At 42.2% G+C, this 20,088-nt stretch overlaps 1 protein-coding gene across 1 annotated transcript in view; it reads right to left on the bottom strand.

Annotated features, from left to right (window-relative positions):
* The window catches only part of LOC122966727 (RNA binding protein fox-1 homolog 3-like), a 526,578-nt gene that overhangs the window by 182,488 nt on the left and 324,002 nt on the right, over nucleotides 1-20,088 (bottom strand). Inside the window, exon 10 of the mRNA XM_044331033.1 lies at nucleotides 4,095-4,188. Within this exon, the coding sequence (XP_044186968.1) occupies nucleotides 4,095-4,116 (22 nt within the window). The 5' untranslated portion in view covers nucleotides 4,117-4,188. The remainder of the gene's footprint in view (nucleotides 1-4,094; nucleotides 4,189-20,088) is intronic.

Here is a 20,088-nt window from a genome sequence, read left to right as displayed (position 1 = left end):
GTGTTTCTAGACTTCACTCCTCCCCCTTTTTTTTTTTTTTCAACGACAGTCCTGAATTGAGAAGCGAGGTGGAACGGGGTGTGGGCTTCTGGCGGAGGGTGAATTAAATAGTCACTCTCTCTCTCTCTCCTTCTCTCTCTCTCTCTCTCTCTCTCTCTCTCTCTCGCACTTTCTTTTTTTTTTTTTTTTTTCAGCGGCGTTTAAAATCAATTCATTCAGTGGACTGCTGACACAGCCCGGCCCAGAGAGCCCAGGATTTATGGCTCCCTCTAATGGGCATGCTCTGAACCAAAGCCCTGCCGTCAGCACAATCCTGCCAGCCACCCGTCCACCCCACTCCCTCACTCCATCTAGCTTTTAAAGACACAGGCAACCCCCCCCCACCCTCCCTCCCTCCCTCCCTCCCTCCTCTTCCTCCCTCTGCTCCTCCTCCTCCTCCTCTTTTCTCTCATCACCACTGTGGTGAAGGTGGCGGAAGAAGAGGCCCTGGAAACAAAACGTAGAAATCTGGAATATTTACCACAACATGATGTGAAGAAAAGGAATGATGTGACACTTTTTTTTAAAAAAATGTTTTGGTGTTAAATGTTTTCTTTGGCCATGTTGACAGGAAGCTTTTCTATTCACCATAACATCACAGGATTTCTTTTTGTTCTATATGACACTGTTCATTTCACTTTTAAAACACAAACACACACGTTTTCTTCTTGTTTTCTATCATCACTGAAATCCTGGAAAGCTTTTCTACCAAGTGGTGCTTCTGAAAGCAGAATAAAGCATCTCTCTCTCTCTCTCTCTCTCTGATTATTTACTATAACAGCAGAGGATTTGTGTTTATTTTTCCAGAAAGATGATAGACTATATGACACTATTCATTTCTATTTTAAAACACAAATTTACATGTTTTTTTTTTAAGTGTGTTGTGTGAAGCTTTTCTTACAAGTGGTGCTTCCCAGAGCAGTATATAATATCTCTCTATCCATTACCTTGTCTGACTAGTGGAGCTTCCTAAGGTCTTCGGAGTGTATATATATATATATATATATATATATATATATATATATTCATATATTCATAGCCAAGTCTAGTGTCACAGGATCTGAAACAATTTATGGCGCAAGAGGAAAAAAAAAAAAAAAACATGATTGAAAACATTCGCCTATGAACCCAGCCCAGTGTAAAGATATATAAAAAGGATCATGGCCTGAATTGCGATGACAACATGAAGTCGCTCCCGTACGACACTCGAGTTGAGCGAGTTTAGCGCGTCTCTCCGTCTGAGTGAGTGTGTTTCTGTATTGTATTTATGTCCGTGACACTGTCTCTGCGTACGCTCCCGGGAAAAAAAAAAAAAAAAATATGCCACGCTGCTGTTGACCCTGTTATATCCTCAGGCAACCTGGCAATTTGCAGACAAATACAGACCTTTACTACAGCCTCAGAGCCTCTAACGTACATCCTTCCTCCAATATTCCGGCTCCGCTCTGCAGGCTGTCAAGGCGTTATGGGCCCCGAATTAGCCTCCCATTACAGCAGGGCTCCAGCTCCCCCTAAAGTTAACCATAACTGACCATTTGCCGTGGCTTCATTATAAAGCCATGCATGTAAAATCAAGTCATGGTCCCCGGCCGTCACATCCAATTTCAAAATACAATCCCCCACCACTAACCCCCCCCACCCACCCCTCAGAATCTCCATCTTTCTCTCTTACTTAAGTTCAACCTTCTCCTCGTTTCATAAAATATGATCTAATTAAAATAGATTACACACCTTGTTAGCAGAGCGTTTCATATTTGATACAGTGGCGGCAACCTCCTCCATGATTCAAAGGGATTGTGGCCTTGTTCTCTGGCCTATTTGTTTAATAAGCTCTGCTACATCAGTGGGCCTTTTAAGTGAACACACTCCCCTGCAGCAAAGGCAAAGATCAATACCCACACCTGTATAAAAAAAAAAAAAAAAAAAAAAAAAATTAAAAATACAGGAATCACAGCCAAGGATTTTCTCCTTCTAAGGAATAAGAGGCAAGATAATCAGTAGCAATCCTACTGTATGTGAGGAAATCCAAAACAGGAAGCAGCTTTTATGTGCTGACCTGTAGGGAGAGCTACAGGTCAGCTGTGAAATATTCAGCGCTGATTAGTCCACCACAGCTTAAACTAAAGCTTTTCCAGTGTCTCGATCATGAGAGACTGCAGTATGCAAATAGGATATTATAAAACAGAAAGAAGAAAGGCATGAGCCTTTGAGGGTAAATGAATTCATTATAATCCTCACCTCATCTGCTGACTGATGGATGACTTTGCGTGTAATCGCTGATGGGGGGGAAAACCTTTCTACTGTACTGAGGGAGCTCAGATGTGGGTATAATACTGGGTCATATCGCCTCAAAATGAAAATAATACTCCCCCATTTACCGTGAACAAAGTCCGTGTAAGAGGGTAAAATGTAATACTGTGCTTGAGGAATGTAATTATCATTTAGCGAGTCCGTGAGCTGTGTTTGACAGGCCCTGAACTGCGTGAAAAACTAATTTTCATTTTTCTTATTATATCATGATTATATAAACATTCTTAACCAGTGGCCACAGCAGCAGCAAATTATTGCAAATTAGCCACATATTGCCAGTTTTTAGCAGAGGCAAATGAACAAGCACTAGAACTCCAGTGTTTATTCCATAAATCAGCCCAAACGCCGCACCTGTTGAGAATGTAAATAGCTGAGACTATTTGATTAAACTCTTACATCAAAACATTTGAAGAGCTCTTTCTCTTTTTTTGGGGTTGTTTATCCTCCTGTTTTCTTCTCAGCATTATTCTTCTCTCCTCTTACACCCACTGAAAGTGGAGTTTCATCGGGCGCTGACGGGGGAGACATAACACCCACCAGCTATATACGTGGGGGCACGGGAGGTCCATCATTACCAAGCCACAGTGGTGATCACGGCAATAATATAGAACTATAACCGAGCAATTAGACTAATGGAAAACGTCCCTATTTCTCCTGGTGTGCTGCAGCAAGACACGCCGTGCGCCCTACGGTACCCCCGCCCCCCCCTCTCTGGAGATGAGGCTGGAGATGTGAAGTGGAGAGGAGGTAATGGCAGAGGCCCATTGATCCTCACTGCCACCTGCTATATGGCTCCGCAGAGGACGGGCGGGGAGGCAGAGGAGTCCATCTGGGGAGAGATCGGCCCCAGCTCCTGGGCTCTCAGGCATATGGATAAGCGTCTCTCTCTAGTCTTCCGCTACTTAACCGGCGCACATTAGCACAATATGGCCGTATAGGGGGAGAGTAAGGCGTGAATACATACAGGCTTTATTACAGCGAGGGCACATCCGCACACACACCGAGGAGGAGGAGGAGGAGGAGGCGTGAAGCTGTTTTCTCCAAAACTCGTGAAGCTTCTCGTGTGAGGCCAGGTGAGAGAGCGCGCGTAGGAGTGGAGATGAAATCCAAAACGTAAAGGATACATGAATAAAAGGAGACGGATGTTGATAGTGGACAGCCGGCAGCAGATGTAAACCCATCCAGAGGGTCAGACTTACTGTATATTCAGACATTAGCGGCAAGATATGAAAACAGACAAGTTGTTCATCATGTTAACAAAAAATCAAAAAAAAAAATCTCACTTTTCTCACTGCGGCGTGGTGGAAAGGCGACGGATGAATCACCTGTGAGACAGATGTGTGTTCATGCAGGCTGCAACTAGCTGATTGAAAGTTCTCTCCTTCACTCAGACATCAACGTGAACCTCACCTACACCTGATTGGATATAAACACACAACTCGTCGGGGGGGGGGGGCTCCGCGTCTGATTTTCAAACCGGAAAAATCACGCCGGCTGCTCTGGCTGTCTCATCAAATCAGTTTCTGAATAAAGGATTTAGGCTTTATTTAAGAACTACACCTGGTTTGAATTGTTGTCGATGAAGTTCAGGAGATTGGAGAGGCAGAGGAAGTCACAATAACATCACACTGTTTGCGCCGTGAGACACGTACAGACGGTGAAGATGTGTAGCGCACAACAACAACAACAACACACACACACACAGACATGGAGGAGGAGGTGGAGAAGGTTGTTAAGAAGCTGACCTGCCCAGCTGGGGGTCTCCATGTACAGGTAAAGCCGGTCGGGCTGAAGCTGTCTCACTTGACTCGCTGCTGCTGCCACAGGATCAGATGAACCCTGAGAGGAAAAATACAAATAAATAAAGAAGCTTTTGTAAGTAAAAGACGAAGCATGTGTGACTGTGAATACGTTGGTTTAACGGTTAAATGACGCCATAACCAGCGGCAGGAAGTAGGTATTGTACTTAAAAACAACTTTCTTTTCCATTTTCTGCTACTTTATACTCCTCGTCCTCTACATTTCAGAGGTAAATGTTGTACTTTTTACTCCTGCTCAACAACATATGATCATCTTATAAAACATGGCGCCCTGCTACGGATTAAACCGTCCAGAAAGGATATAAAATAGACAAACGTACGTCCACTTTGAGCAGATACAACAACACAAAGGTGCTGCTTACACATTAATGCATCAGTAAGATTAATCCCATGAAAGTCAGGACTCACATCAGGATTTTAACCGTTTACTACAATAACACACAAAAACCCGACTACATGCTAATACAGGAAGCAGTGGTGTAGTAGTGAATGAGTATCTGTATATTATTGGATGATATATCAAACATGTGACTATAAAAACAAATTCCACGCCTGCATGAACTTCCACAAGGCTACAAAAATATATAAGATGGTATAATACACATAATGTACTTGTGGTACATTTAATAATACTTCTGTACTTTCAGTTTCCTTGTAATGGAGTATTTTAACACTGTGATACCGGAGCCTTTATTAAGGAATCTGATTGCTTCTTCTACTACTGGTAATAACTTGTAAACAGAAACAGTATCCGTCTGAATTTACTGATCAAAATGTAATAAAACACGATGGTAGAACTTGTTGTTTTGACTCCATACATCTGGTACAACAACAGACATTTGACATCTATCTGCATGTGTTTGCTTCCATGACTACAAGCTTGTGAGTGAACATTACGACTCACACAGCCTGTACATACAGCTCATACATTTACAGCGTGTTTAAATGCCTTGGTGTGTGTGTGTGTGTGTGTGTGTGCGGCTGTTCCCATGCAGCGAGGGCTTTTCTGCTGACTTGTGTATCTTTCGCAGGCCTCAGGTTGGCTGTTGCCCAGAAGCCCAGCCGGTGAACCGCGGAGAAAAGCGCATTGATTTCATCCCAGCAGAAATCCCTTCTCCCGGTACCCGCCTCCCTACCCCGCCCTGCACCTGATTAAGCATTTGCAGGGAACCATGCCAACACAATTTGTCATTTATCAAAAGTAATTAAAAGCAATTTCTTTTCTCTTGTTGATTGGGAATTGACTAATTGTTGAGTCTATGAAAACGGGGGAATAAATAAAACAGGGAAGGATGAATTTTACATAAACTCGGAGGAAAACATAAACGCTGTAAAACCAGAGCCAGACATCTGGCCCTGTGATTTCTCTCTACGTGATTACGGCTGCAAAACCGAAACAGTTGTTTAGTGCATTCTGATATACAGCCCATAGGCAGTAAATAATATATTTCAATCAGGACAGACATAGTGAATGAAGTAAAGATAATTGTTTATTATAACAGATGATGTATTGGTAATTAAGTCTTGGTCAGGAAAGTCTTTGGCGCTTAGGCTCTACAAGGAGATTTTTAATCGAGGGGCATCAGCCCTGAGCAGAAGCATAATAAATCCCCCCATGGAGTCCAGACACTGGTGGTGCTGGTGGCTGATGACTTCTGCTGAGACTGATAAGGCTGATGAGGCTGATGAAGTGATGAAACTGATGAATCTGCGAAGACTAGGCGGTGATGGGGGAGGGAGGGGAGGGAGGGGAGGGAGGAGAGCATAACGGCAGCGTGAACGCACTAAAGACAGAGAGAGAAACATATTTAAAAAGACAGCGGCGAAACGATAGGCTAACAATGGAGGCGTGTCGCCGCGCTATTGGATAGATGGTGAACAGCTGATGTGAACAGCTGATAGCTCAATCGACAGCCTCGGACGATGACAGCCTGGGGGGGGGGGGGGGGGGGGGGGGGGGGGGGGGAATTATGAGCGAGGGATGCGTGAGAGATGGGGTGAAAAACGAGAAATATAACCTGACTGAACTTTGACTTAAAAAGGGTGTTTTTCACTTCTCTGCTGTGTGAACACAAGAGTGGGAGGGAAAATACAAACACCGGTTGGTTACTTGTTAACAGAAAATGAAAAAAAAAAACTCCCACTTGTGCCAAAAAGAGATATTTGAGCCGGTAAATACCAACATCTCAAGTCTGAGAGGGAGGAAAAAAAAAAAAAAAAAGATGGAAGGTAGAAGAGAAGAAGAGAGGGAGGGGAGCTGAAGCCATCCTACAGCAGAGGTTACGGTACTATCCAATGAAACCAAGCAATACCATTTCAACATTATCGGTAACAACCTTTTGAATGCACCATTACCTTCTATAAGGGCAGAATGAAATGTCAGAATTGATTCGAGAGGGGAGGGTTGAGATATAAGTGGGCAGCTAAGGTGGCCATTTTGTTTCAGTGGTCCTTTATTTGGTGTCCCTGGATCATTAGCAAAAAAAAAAAAAAAAAAAAAAAAAAGGGAGCTGGAGGAACATGAAGGAGGTGTGGGCGGCCGTCATGATGCGCGTCTCAGGTGACAGCGATGTGAAATAAAAAACAGAAACACACATAACAAAAGGTAGAAATCAAAGAAGAAGAAAAAAAAGGCACGCGGCAACGCCACCACTTTGTAAATACTTTTAGCTGCACAAATACCTGGCTGTGCTCTGACCGGATAAAGAAAGATTCCAGCCAACAGTTTATTCTCCGCCAACAATGAGACGATTTTGAACATCCCTTTGAAGGCTGCAGATGGACAAGCTATCGCTATCATTGCCTGGTGAACGACAGAAATAATTGGGCAACAGTGGGAGAAGCCTACATTCACGTGTCTGCTCAGCCCTACTCGGGAATATCTAATTGAGCCTCTCACTCTCCTGCCTTTTGTTTACATTCCCATTCATCATAAAAAAACTCAATTACTTATGTTCCATAACATGTATGGTTATTAATGTTCTAATTATGCTTCTCCCCTCTAATCTTTCGCTGTGCAATTTGGGTGATATATGCCTGAACAACACGCCGAGTCCCCCTGGAAGTGAAAAGCTGAATTAGGAATCTATGTGCAATAACACACCTTCTCCTGGGAGCGATCTGACGGAGGAGAGAGAGAGAGAGAGAGAGAGAGAGAGAGAGAAAGCTTGTCATACAGTAGTTTGTCTATACGTGGGGATTAATGCCAGCTCGCTGAGCATGTGTTATTATATACTGTCTTTGTTCGACATGCATTTCAAAGCAGAAAGTTGACTAATCAGCTCTCGCTAGCATCTGAACAGATGTAGCAGGGGGGGAAAACTGACAAGAAGAGCCAAGAAAAAGAAGAAAAAAGCCCCCAAAAAACAAAGCAAACTACCTCTGGCCAGCTCTTCTTATTCTTCTTGTGAAAGGCTATGGGTATGACAGCTTTAGAGGTATGGAATAATGTTGGTGAGAGCCTTGAGGAGCCCCTGCAGAGAGGCTGAGAGGGTCCTGTACTGCCTCAAGCAATGAGTGTTCTTCAAGGCTTTTCCTCAGAGCACTTTTACAAGAGCACAAATTAGGTGTAAGGAATGCCTGTGTCGGCGGGCGCACCCAGCCAGCACACGGAGAAAAAGACAGAAAAAAATAAAAAAATAAAAAAAATTTAAAAAAAAAAAAAGGGGCAGAAACTTGGATGACAGTGAAGAAAGGAGGGCGTCATAAAGTGCGGAAAATAAGCTCTCACTTTCAAACGTTTACGGCGGCTCAATATCTGATGATACCTCTCATAGCTTTTAATCTTTAATGTGAAAAATTAATCATCCCATTCATTATTTTAATAGCTGTCATTTTTCTCTCCCCAAAGTGATGATTTATAACCATTAAGCCCTGCGTAGGCTTGTGTGAGAGGGATTTATCGTAATGTTTGCACCAGGTAGCCTCCAACCATATTTCATTACTCTGACAAGCCATTAAAATGCCCTGGTGATTAAACAACAGCTCTGAGGTCAGTGTGTATGGCTGTTTCTTTACCCATGCAGGAGCGCAGCAGCACAGCCTTTGCAGGCGGGGACCCGTAGCCTAACAAAGCCCTTTTCCCCCCGCCGGTTCCCTCCAGAATGGTGATTGTTGTTATAGATCTCTATCTGGCTGTGTTGTGCCAGGGCGGCACAGGGGCGGATGAGAATAATGTACATGCACAGAAGCTACAATGAAATAAAGTTAAGAATGGGGCTATTATGCCTTTTTTTTTTTTTTCCTCAGAGATTTGACACCGTGATAACTGTGCACTTAGAGGAAAAACTGCCCTCAGATGCTCTCATATCCATCCATCTGTAGTGTTCAGCTTGTTCTGCCAGTTATTTTGTGATCATGCCTTGTCATTTAGGCCTCTAGTCAACCCTTCTCTCTTCTACTTCTATTTCCGTTATTGATTCTCTACCAATCCCCACGTGCAGGGGTGTTTTGAGAGCATCTGGGGGTAGACCCTACATCTGCTTTTTGGATGTTCAAATAATAAGCAGAAACCATAGACTGCGTATATATAAAGATTAAGGTCCATCTTTTCTGGTTGGAGCCAGGACCTTCCAAATAAGGAATATTGGGTGTTGCCTTTCACGCTCTGGAAACACGCCCCGCTACTTTTGACCCAAGCTAACGCTAGCTTACTGGTAACACTGAGCGCTGCAAACTTAGGCTAACATTAGGTGATCTAACTGTCAATCACAGCCAACACAGCAGACATCAAAGCTACTATAAGTCTTTAAATCTTACTAATGGAGTAATAATTTCCAAAATGACAAACAGCACACTTATTAGAGGGCCTGAATTTAGAGACTGAGACCGTAATGACTTCTAGTATTTCTAGAGAGAAGTTGAAGCTTTTTGAATGGGAGTCAGGTGGAGCCATCACTAGCATAGCAGCCATCAGTAGCATTGCACTTTAAGGTACTGTTGCACTGGCTCAAGTCATGGTAGTTGCTGCTTGGCAGAAATCTGTTGCTTACAAGAGTAACGCCTGTACACTGACTCCATTCACAATGAAAATGACAAAATCCACTACATCAACAAATGCCACTATGCAGACTAAAAAGCTTGACTTTTATGTGCTGTTGTTGTACACTGATGTCCCACAGTTCAGTGCACAACTGCAATATATAAAATAAAACAAATAGATGGTGATGAGACATGTTTCAGAAAACACACAGAAAGGTTTTTTGACAAAAATTCTGTCTTCTCTTCTGAAGTTTCATTCTAAAGGCAACGTTTGGTTGATGTCACTCTTAATAAGATAAATAGCAAAGTACACAGATTTCTTGTATATTAAACTGTATGCTGCCAGTGTTGAACACACAGTTTACCATGTTTTACTGCTGCAATGCATTCTGGTCAGCTTCATTTCTGCCTCTTCCTCCTGGTGTTGTTATTTAATGTCAGTATAACATGGCAGTTGTAGAAAGACGTCCTTACTGATTCATTCTGACTTATTCACTTCTGAAACGTGACATTTCACTTTGATGTTTTGGACAACTGGAATGACAAAATCCTTTTTTTTTTTTTTTTAAACCAAACCCATTGTTTTTGTGTAGGAAAGTGACATTACTGCATCTGGCCAGTTATCTAACGGAATAGGAAACATGCACACAATGACAACAAATTCAGCCAGAAACATGAGGCACAGTGTCAAACACTGCTTTTTAATAATATTAAAGTTTTAAATGTTGGATTTTTATGTGTGAAGGGGCCATTGTTGGAATTGTGTGCAGTGAAATGGACAGATGTCGCTGAAGAGGTAGCAGGAGAAACAGCAGCCTTCATCTGTAATCATTCCTCCTGTTCATACTGGATATTAAAAGATCTCCTTCAAATGTGCTTTAAATGGAAGTGATGGAGGTCATTTTGTGCAAAAATGTATTTAAAAGTTGATGTGAAGCTTATATGAGGCTTCAGCAGTCTGAGTTAGTCATATCAAGTGGATATTTGACACATTTACAGTCTTTTTAGCATCAAATTCCCTCTTTGTGTTTCCCTGTTGAGCTGCAGGTGGAAGGATTGTAACAAAAAGAGGGACTTTGCACTAAAAAGACTGTAACGTTGAAAGATATCTACTTGATGTGACTCATTTGGACGCTGGAGCTTCATATTAGCTTCAGATAAACTTTTAAATACATTTTTTGCACTGAGGGAGAACTGTGGATTTTGTCCTCCATCACTTCCATTGTAAGGTCATTATGAAGGGATCTTCTAATGGTCAGTATGAACAGGAGGAATGATTACAGCAAGAAAAACAGGTTTCAATGTTCATTTGGGCTCCTGACTGTTGTTTTAAGACACACTTGAAAAAGCTGAAGCATGAATATCAAGTACTCTTCTATTTAGGATAAGTTCTTTATTAGACATTGATGCATATGTGTTTTGTCAAATATTTTGTTATATTAAAAAGGGTCATAACCCTCAAACTAATTCCTCCCATCCCACCTCCCAATTCCTGTCAATAACAACAATAACAATAACAATGGTGTCACTAATACAAAAAAATGTGTCCGAATGACACCCAGCCCCAATGATCAGGATGCTTTACTTTAAAAATAATAAGTGTAAAAACATTTTTACATCTTTCATTCAAAATTTGAAGTAACAGTTTGTATCAGCAGCTTCTGTATTATCTGCAAAATGTTACTGCTTATGCTGACTAATCCCTTTCGGAGAGGTGTTTTATCACATGTATTATGGATCATTATTAATGATACATTCCTTGTAGCTGGTCAAGATAGAGCTAATTATAACTGCTTTTAAAAAATGTGTTGGCTAGTTTAATCTAAAGCAACATCTTATTTTATAAACCAGTCACATGTTTTGTGATGTTAAAAAAATCTACTTGAATAACTTGTAGCTATAACTGTCAGATGAATGTTGTTAATATATGTAAGATATTCAGATGCAAGTCCGTACATATGAAAAGTCCTGGAGATATATTGAGTAACTTGTGTTCAAACATTTTAAACAGACAGATATTACTGGCAGAGAGATGAGACTTCAGCCGGTGCCAGCGTCTAAAAACCTTGTAAACAGGTACATCTCCTGTTCCTGAGGGACAGAAGTGATCATCAGTGAAATCACCTCATAGATTTATAAGCCTGTAGTGAAAAATTAAGACATATACTGCGGCTCGTGGATTTGCCTGAATCTTCTGCGGATGAAATGTTAAGAACATCTCCTGTTTGGCTGTTTTTTCTGCTGCGCTACACGCCGATCCAACAGTTGTCACAGAGACAAGAACAAAAGCTGCAGAGAGAAATTTGCATCTTAATGCGTTTAACGTCTCGTATTTGTTGTGTCCCTGATGAGAAGCACAGGAAAAAAAAAAAAGGAAGAAAAAAAAAAAGGGCTAATTTGTAATAGATATCAAAATTTCCAGCATTAAAAAGTTAATTACCACGGCAAATACAGCGGCGATAAAAACGGCAGATAATGCCGTTTCTGCAGAGGACTGTCGTTTCCGCCAACCAGAAAAATGATATTTAGTATCCAGCTGTACTTCTGGATGCAAGAGGAGGAGGAGGAGGAGGAGGAGGGAGGAGGGAGGAGGGAGGAGGAGGAGGAGGGGCGGGAGGTACTTGTAATTCTGAATATTTTTTCTGCAACTTAGCAAGTTTTTCATCTATCAGCAAGGCACATTAAATCCCAGCTGGTCAGATGCTAGACTCCTGATGCTCGGCTTTAGACATGAAACAAACTACTGCTGAAATGAAAGCAGTTCTCAGAGCTGTGGAAATTCGACTCATACAAGAGTCTATTAAAAATACATGTTCAAATGAATCTTGGTGGTGATGACAAGTTTTACCATATTCTTCTTGAACTTTTAATGTACCCAGCCACGACTTCAAAGGGGAAATTAAATATTAAGGCTATTATCTAAGCTGTTCCCAATATTATCCAAGCTTAGGTTATTTATATAGTACAGTAATAATTAAGTTATATAAGCCAGTTTTCGTTTTTTGGAGCCAACATAATGATCAAGAGGTGGCTGGTTTGCAGTTTTGCAACCTAAAATGAGTAACCTAATTCATATATTTGCTGCAGTAAACTCAACAAGATTATGTAGATTTATTATAGCTGTCCTAGGTGGATATTGTGAATGTAAATATATTTATTATTTATGACTGCAGAGAAATAGATCATTTACAGTGACTGTGAAGAGTAGTTTGGTACATGCTCAATATCATTTTTTTTTTTTTGCATCTGTTATAAAAAAAAAACAAACAAACAAACAATGAATTATTATCTGCTCTGATTTAGAAGAATCACAGTAAATCTGGTGCCGACTAACCCGGATCACCGTTGTTTACCCTGCGGTGAAACGGTAAATACCCTGGCTGACATTTGAGGGGAGGTTAGTGTGCTCAGAGAGCAAAGTGGAAGTGGAGGCTCAGATGAATTTGTCTGACAAATGCTTCTGGAGTATGTGTTGTCGACTGTGCTTCGGCGAGGCCCTGGACTGGGATTTGAGTCTGACTGAAGCCAAGCAAAGCATGCCAGATCACTAATTGCACAATTTAAAACCAAAGTCCCTGGCAGCTTGTCATTTGAAATGGAGAGAAGAGCCATTGCTTAATCAGTGAGCTCAACATAGATCTGCGAAGCTCTCCGCCGAGGAACCCCAGACGTACGTGGCTGAAGCTCGGTGTCAAACTGCCAAAGCGAAAAAGACAAAGTGATTGGCTGGCTGGCTGCTCCTGCCGCTGTAATTGAAACGTTTTATGATCCGACTGACGCATGTGATTGGATGACTAAATCGCTGTGCATCAAATGTTGGTGCGCTGACAATGATTTCATTTTCGTTTTAATCGTTCGTATACGAGCGGGCAACTGTTGCTAACAGTTGGTGGTGATGAATTTCACAGCAGCTGTTTGATGTCTCTTAAAGTGGTCAAACAGTGTGGCCACTATGCAATTTTTTCTTTCTTTTTATATATATATATATTGTACAAACTTTCAACCTCTGTTTAACCTGCTTATCCTGCAGAATCCGTGGATGCATATAAACCAGATTTACAAGTTTCTAGCAGCTGATCATTCTGTTTTTACTGCAACACACCTTGTATATCCTCTCAGCTCCCCATAAACTATACTATTATTGATTGTCATGTTAACTTAAAGACCTGCAGGTGTCGTCTTTCCGTACAGTATCACAAACATGTAATCTAATATCACTATCAGGAGCAGTTAAGGTGTCCTGAGCAAGTCAACTTCAAAATCACACCTCACAATCTGAGCTACTGCAACATTTAATTGTGTCAGAATTTTCTGTAACATCATTTAATAACATTTTTTCCAGACTATAAACACATCCGGATTCATATGGATGTATTTTCTATGACTTTCCACAACTCAAGCGAAGCTTTTTCTAAAAGTCGACACATGTATCTCCATCGCCGGCAGCTGTTAATGTTGTTTTTATGAACCTTTTATATCATAATGTTTAGATTTGTGTACAGGCAGGTCTGAAAAAAAAAAAAAAAAAAAAATCTAATGCAATGAATGTGTTGAACAAGCTGTAAGATACAGCGACCTATTTTAAAATACTCATTAGAGAATTCAAAAAATCCCAAGACTCCCCTTGACTGGAGTTCATATCTCTTCATTAGATGATATTCCAGAAATTTCAGGACCGGTGGGAAACTTGAACATGTTTTAATTAAACATGCAAAACACCCTTTAATCCTCTCCCTAACTGTCTCTTCAGAAAAGAGCAACACAATAAGAAAGACATCCTTCACTCTTCAAAATATATATATAAAAAAATACAGTATATGTTTTACTGCTGCTATACGACGTAACTCTATAGGGCATTAAATTCTCTATTTCCTGTTATAGCTATGTTACAAGTCCAGGCAATTCTCCACCGGCTATTGGGAGGAGCTGTAAATATTATTACTATAGAGAAGTCGGGGTTGTATTTTGGTGAGAACATTAGCAGAGTGCCAACTTACTCATCGCCCTAGCGACGTGAAACTGAAGTTGAGTGTGTCTCTGGCCTAATGAGAGAATATACACACACACACACACACACACACACCATCATCAGGGAGACAGCGGTTCAGAGAGACACCCACACAAACACACACACACACACACACTCGTACAAAGTAAGGCAAAAAAAAAAAAAAAACACACTGCCCTGAAGTCAATTCCACACTCAAGCAACATCCGTCTCTGATCTGGGAGCGTTCTCGCAGCGGCGGCGCACAACAAGAGTGATGCTGCACTGAGGGCCATGAATTAAAAAGTCAATATGTAAAACTATAGAGGGATGCCATTTTGAAAAAGCGTTCCATCAATGGAAATCATATTAACATGATAAAGGGCAGATTGGGGAGGTGAGGGCATTGATTCAGATGCCGCTCCGTCAGGCCCCCGCCGTGTCCACCTCAAACATGTTAATGAATCGCGCCACAACAACAGAGGTGGGGCAGGTTTGACGTGGTGGGAGGAGGGGGGGGGGGGGGGGGGGTGAAGGTCGTCTATGTGTGGAGGTGTGAAAGGGGGTGGAGGGGCGGGGGGGGGGGTCACATGAGGGGGAGAGGAGCTGGCTTTAAAGCAACAGGAGGAGCAGCCGCACCTCTGGGTGTCACATCAGTCGGTGCATCACTTCTGGATTGTTTTTCTGAAGATGAAGTTTTTTTGGGGGGGGAGGGAGGGGAGGATAGAGGATAGGTGGCTGACTTGCAGAGACTTTTTTTTTTTTTTTTTTTTGGGTGGGGAGTGGTGGATCCAATTAGAACGAAGCCTGAGAGAGAAAGATGAAGTACTATAATGCCACCCAGAGACCAAGAGTGCAGGAGCAGAGAGAGAGAGAGAGAGAGAGAGAGAGAGAGAGAGGAGGATTCACCCCCTGTTGACCATGACTACAGACACATAGCCTGGGGGAGGGAGCATGCAAGGCGTCACATATGCACACACACACACACACATAGAGAGAGAGAGAGAGAGAGAGAGGGAGTGACATGAAAGCAACAAGGCAGTGCTGCCAGGCCAAACAGATGAATTACTTATCAAAGACGCGCACAGCAGACTGGCTATGAGGCTGCAACACACAGACAGCTGGGGCATTATCAATTCACCTTCAATTAGCTGTCCTTGGCACTGCCTGCCAACAGGACCTGGAGTATCAGTACATTCACAACGCATAAGCTCATTCAACAACAACAACAACGAAAAAAAAAAAAAAAAAAAGCGCAGGAGGATCAGGTGGATTCTTTTGAGGAATTCAATTAAAACAGTGTCGACATTTAAAAAAAAAAAAAAAAGAAAGAAAGAAAGAAAGAAAAACACACACATACAGACACAATTTCTATAGCGGGATGAAAGCAAAGGGATTATTTTCAATGCCATAGGAGGCGAAAGAAGAAAGAGAGAGGGGAAGGAGAAAAAAAAAAGAAGAAAAAAAGCGCTCTTTCCTTGGAGTCTGATGGCACAGCACCTTTGTTAAATATGAACTAATTAAGTGGAAAAATGAAAGTGTTTCATCTTCATTAGTATCAGACAATAGGACTATGAAACATAATTGAGAGTAGTTCCACTTTAATAGAATGAACAGAAGTCATTTGGTATTGAAATGTGCGGGGTGATTTAGCCAAAAGAAAGTGTATTATTAGATTTAATAGAATACCTACCCCATGATCAATGCTCAGAGCACAGGTGGTAGTTTGTCTCTGGTTTCTTCAAATGATTAGGCCGACGGAATAATGGCCGACCGGATTCGCGTCGCTCCCGCATTGATTACAAGGAGCAGCCCCATTTTTCATGAAGTGGAGCTCCACACACACACGCACACCATTTGTTAAAGCCTTTACACATGTGACATAACAACTGGCACCACGCTGGATTCGGTGAAACGGTGGGATGCGGTTGGTGAGGCCTGGCACAGATACGCTACGCTGCCAGAAGTATACGGACGCCCTATTCGCGGTTTGTCGAAGACGTCGTTCCAAACCCAGAGGCCGTTAACCCGCTGCTAATAACAGCCTCCGCTCTTCTGGTTTCAGGCTTTTCCTCCCACCAGATTGTTGAATTTGGCTGATTTGCTTCTATTCAGCTACAAGAGCTGCCGAGGTCCAATTCATCCCAAAGGTGCTGGATGCAAGACTGGATTACCAACCGGGCCAAGAGACTTTCCTGGAACCGCAAACCCCCAGAGGTCACCAAAGCCTCAGATTCACTGCCTGTCTGCCAGCTGTTTTTTGGTACCAACATTAGAAATTTGCACCAGTAAAGTATAATATTAACTATAAACTCATCCTGCTTGTAGAGGGAGCCTTCCTAAATCCTCAATATTTCAGTTCATATCAATCAGGAGAGACTCAACTCCATGAAGAAAATGATGTTTATTTGAACAGCATGAGAGATGAACTGGAAAAATCTTTGGCGAATAGACTCCGTCGTGATTTCAGCGGATATGAGAGGGGGGAGGAGAACGCGTGAGTAGAATAGATGGTGGTGGTGGTGATGAACGGCGTGGATCTTGGTGGTGTAGGTCACGGAGAAGGCGAGATGGTTATCGGGGATGAAGAGGAGAGGAGGAGGTGGACGGGGGTGGAGGAGGAGGGTCGCCATGATTGCTCTGAGATGACAGCTGACGGCGGCAGAGAAGAGAAAACGCATTTTAAAGTTTGACAGCTGAGCCGTGATTGGCGGTTAAGAGATCGATCGTGGAGGAATCTGATTTGATAACTAGGAGTGACGCCACCCTAATCAGCTGATGTGAAGGCGGGACTAGCCGGGGGAGAGTGAGCGAATGGGAAATGAATGAATGGTTAAGGTGTCTGAATTTATGCTAAGCTCCATATTGTGCTCAAACGGTGCATATTTCTAAATAGCTGCTCTATATGACATATATATACACAGTGCATAGAAGGCAGGAGGTGGGTGGGAGAGGGGTTAAATATGGGCCCAGTAGCAAATTTGTGCCCTTGGTCCACTGGGACACAGCTGGCCATGTAGTACATCTGTGTCCTATAGATTAATCTGGTCATGGCTGGATGGGGTTGAGGTGCAGGCAAGTAAAGTTCTTTCACATCAAACTGGGGAAAAACCATTTCTTTATGGACTCTCATGTTAAAACAGAAAACTGCTTTGTTTAAAACATTATGCTGCAGGATTAAAAAAATGTCTCTTTATTGGAACTAAAGGGGGGGACAAACCAGGAATAAACAGCCCCACATCAAAAAGCACAATAAAGTGTTCACCGGGTATGTCCACATACTTTTGGCCATCATCTGTACACCGGATATCCCCAACTTCACAGAAAGTGTAAAGAGTTTTGCAGCATGTGACCCCCAAAGAAAGGAACAGTGGCAAAAAAAGCAACACGGTCATTTTTTAAAAAACATGAGCGCATCACAGAGGCTCGGCCATATTTGAGACGGCTGTCTTGAGAAACAGTGGGTCTTTATCACTTCAAAGGCTGACATCCCTCCGGCGTCTCAGGGAAGCCGTGACTGGCACTCGTACAGCCCTCTTTCTGCTGCATTTGTCCAATCTAAGAAAGCCCAGAGTCAGGAAACACAAGGTCTTTTCAAAGTTAGTCAACAGGCCTTTGAAGCGCAGCCAACGGAGTCAGCAACCCAGTGACAAGGTGCCGAGCCATTATCATTCAATAGACAGCCGGGATTTTGCATATTTAACAGGAAATTTCACTTTGCTTTTTTGACACGGGGCATTATGCATCCTCTGTACATAAAATCCATCAGCACCTTGCCAATTTTGTTTGTTGCTTTTTTTCCCCCCATTTCGCTGGGGAAATGTGTTTCTCTTGCAATGCACACTACATTCAAAACATGCACCGGAATTAAATTATATGTCTGTTTGGACAAACAAATTGGACCACAGGTTCAAGGTAAACCGTTTTTTTTTTTTTTTTTACTCATTTATTTATTTATTTTGTTCGCCTGTTTGTTTTACTGCTGATATAACCTCGCGGGCTTGAAAAAAAAAAAAAAGCCTAAAATTGCGACATTTGTTATCTTTGCTCATTTTGTGAGAGAAATAAAGGTAAAAAAAAAACCACTGTGTTCAGATCGGTTTCCTCACAAAGAAGAAGGTAAACACTAACAGTGGAGGCAAGAAAATACACCCTAAAATAATATTTGTTTTTGATATTATGTTAAACCTGTTTGATAAATCAGATGTTGATGATACAGCGTCAAATCGTATCACATTCCTGTGTTTTGGTGTCACACTCTCAAAAAACTATGAGCTATCCAGTTACATTTTATATCTAAGCAGGTAAAAGCCTCGTTTTCGAGGAAACTCTGGCCAAGAAGGCAGCATAAAGACCAGTGTTATGATGATAAAGACACCACGGACGACAAGACGGAGCAACAGAGCAACCAAAACATTCATGATCCAGTAACCATTAGGTTTTGTTGTCAGTTCCAAACAGAAAGAAAAACCCCTAAAGCATTTTTTCTGGACCAGTTTTGCACTGATGTTTAACAGTAATGTGAGAAGTCAAATACAGAAAAACTCAGGGGCACCGACGTCTCATCTACAGTAGGAGGACACACACAAAAAACTTTTTGTTTTTTAAGGGAGAAGTCTCTCCTCTGGGATGTGTGTGAAATGAATGAGGCTTGAAGTGCATTGATGCCACAGACTGATGCTATCTAACAGTATCAGTTTAAGAGTGAAGAATCTCCATTTAAGAGCAATTCATTGTTTTAAACTTCAGTCTAAACCCAAGAGCGAAATGCATCCACATACAAAAAAAAAAAAAAAAAACACACTGTTGGCATTTATTATTTGGAACTTCGGGGCACCATCGTGTCTCTCTGGTGTCTTCATGAGCTTTGGTGTCCCTCAGCAGTCGAACAGTAACAGTAATAGCTGCGCTAGCGTCTGCTGGGATTCGCTGTGATGACCCAACTCAAGTGCATCCATTCCTAATGAGTGTCAGCCATCGCTTGTCTTCTCCTGTGGGCTGTCAGCTGTCTGTCCCCTGGTAGAGGAAAGGATGGAGAGCACCCAGCAACCGCCCCCCCCCCTCCCCGGAAGGGTGACTTCATAGTACAAGGTCCCACGGCGAGCTGCTAATGATCCATATGATGGCCCGGGCTAGCCATTGTTTGGGCTACATTACCCAAAGAGGGACAAACAATCGTTCGCAGTGTCACTTGATAATGGCCCAAAAAGCAAATCTCACAGACCTTCATTCTTCACAAGGGTAATTAATTCGCCGCTGTGTTGGGATGCTTCGCCTCTTCCAGCTCCTCTTGCGCTGCCCCCACTATACTCTCCCAAAGATTTCCAATTGTTTTGCAGACAATGGTTTCAGAAGGCAGTAAAAGAGCATTGATCTGAAGGCTATTTGCAAATACCCGACTCCATACCAGAGAAATGCATCTTACTGTGTTGCGTTAAGCAATTCCACATTTTAATGGGTGGACTATTGATGGTTGATGCCAAAAGAGTATGGTATTGACGCGCTCAAACACATCCACAATGAGGTCTAGAGGGGATAGCACCAGCTCAGCACAATAAATTAAGAGAAGGGGCATCAAACTGAGGAGGAGGGATTGCATAACACTGCAGAGCCCTCATAAAAAAGTTACTATAATGTGTGTCATGATTGACTTTTATGATCAATGCTGCTGTACGTCCGAAAGTCAGTGCAGCAGCAAAGCAACCAATAAGCAAGTCAGATCCATACTTCTCAGGGCCGGACTACGTAGTAATTACAATTGCCGATTAGCTACATGTGCATTATTGGATGTAATTAGGTGTTGATTAAAATTGGAACATTACTTGCAACAGCTCCATTTAGAGTGATAATAGCGAGGCCAAAGATTGGACCTGTGTCTCCATTCGTCATTTCAAACACAAAAAAAAAATACACAGGAACATAACAAGCATTTGCTCTCCCTGTTTCTGTATT

Source organism: Thunnus albacares, chromosome 17 (genome assembly GCF_914725855.1).
Source record: "Thunnus albacares chromosome 17, fThuAlb1.1, whole genome shotgun sequence".
NCBI lineage: Eukaryota > Metazoa > Chordata > Actinopteri > Scombriformes > Scombridae > Thunnus > Thunnus albacares.
The sequence above is the reverse complement of the archived record's forward strand: the minus strand, read 5'-3'. Positions and strand labels throughout refer to the sequence as shown.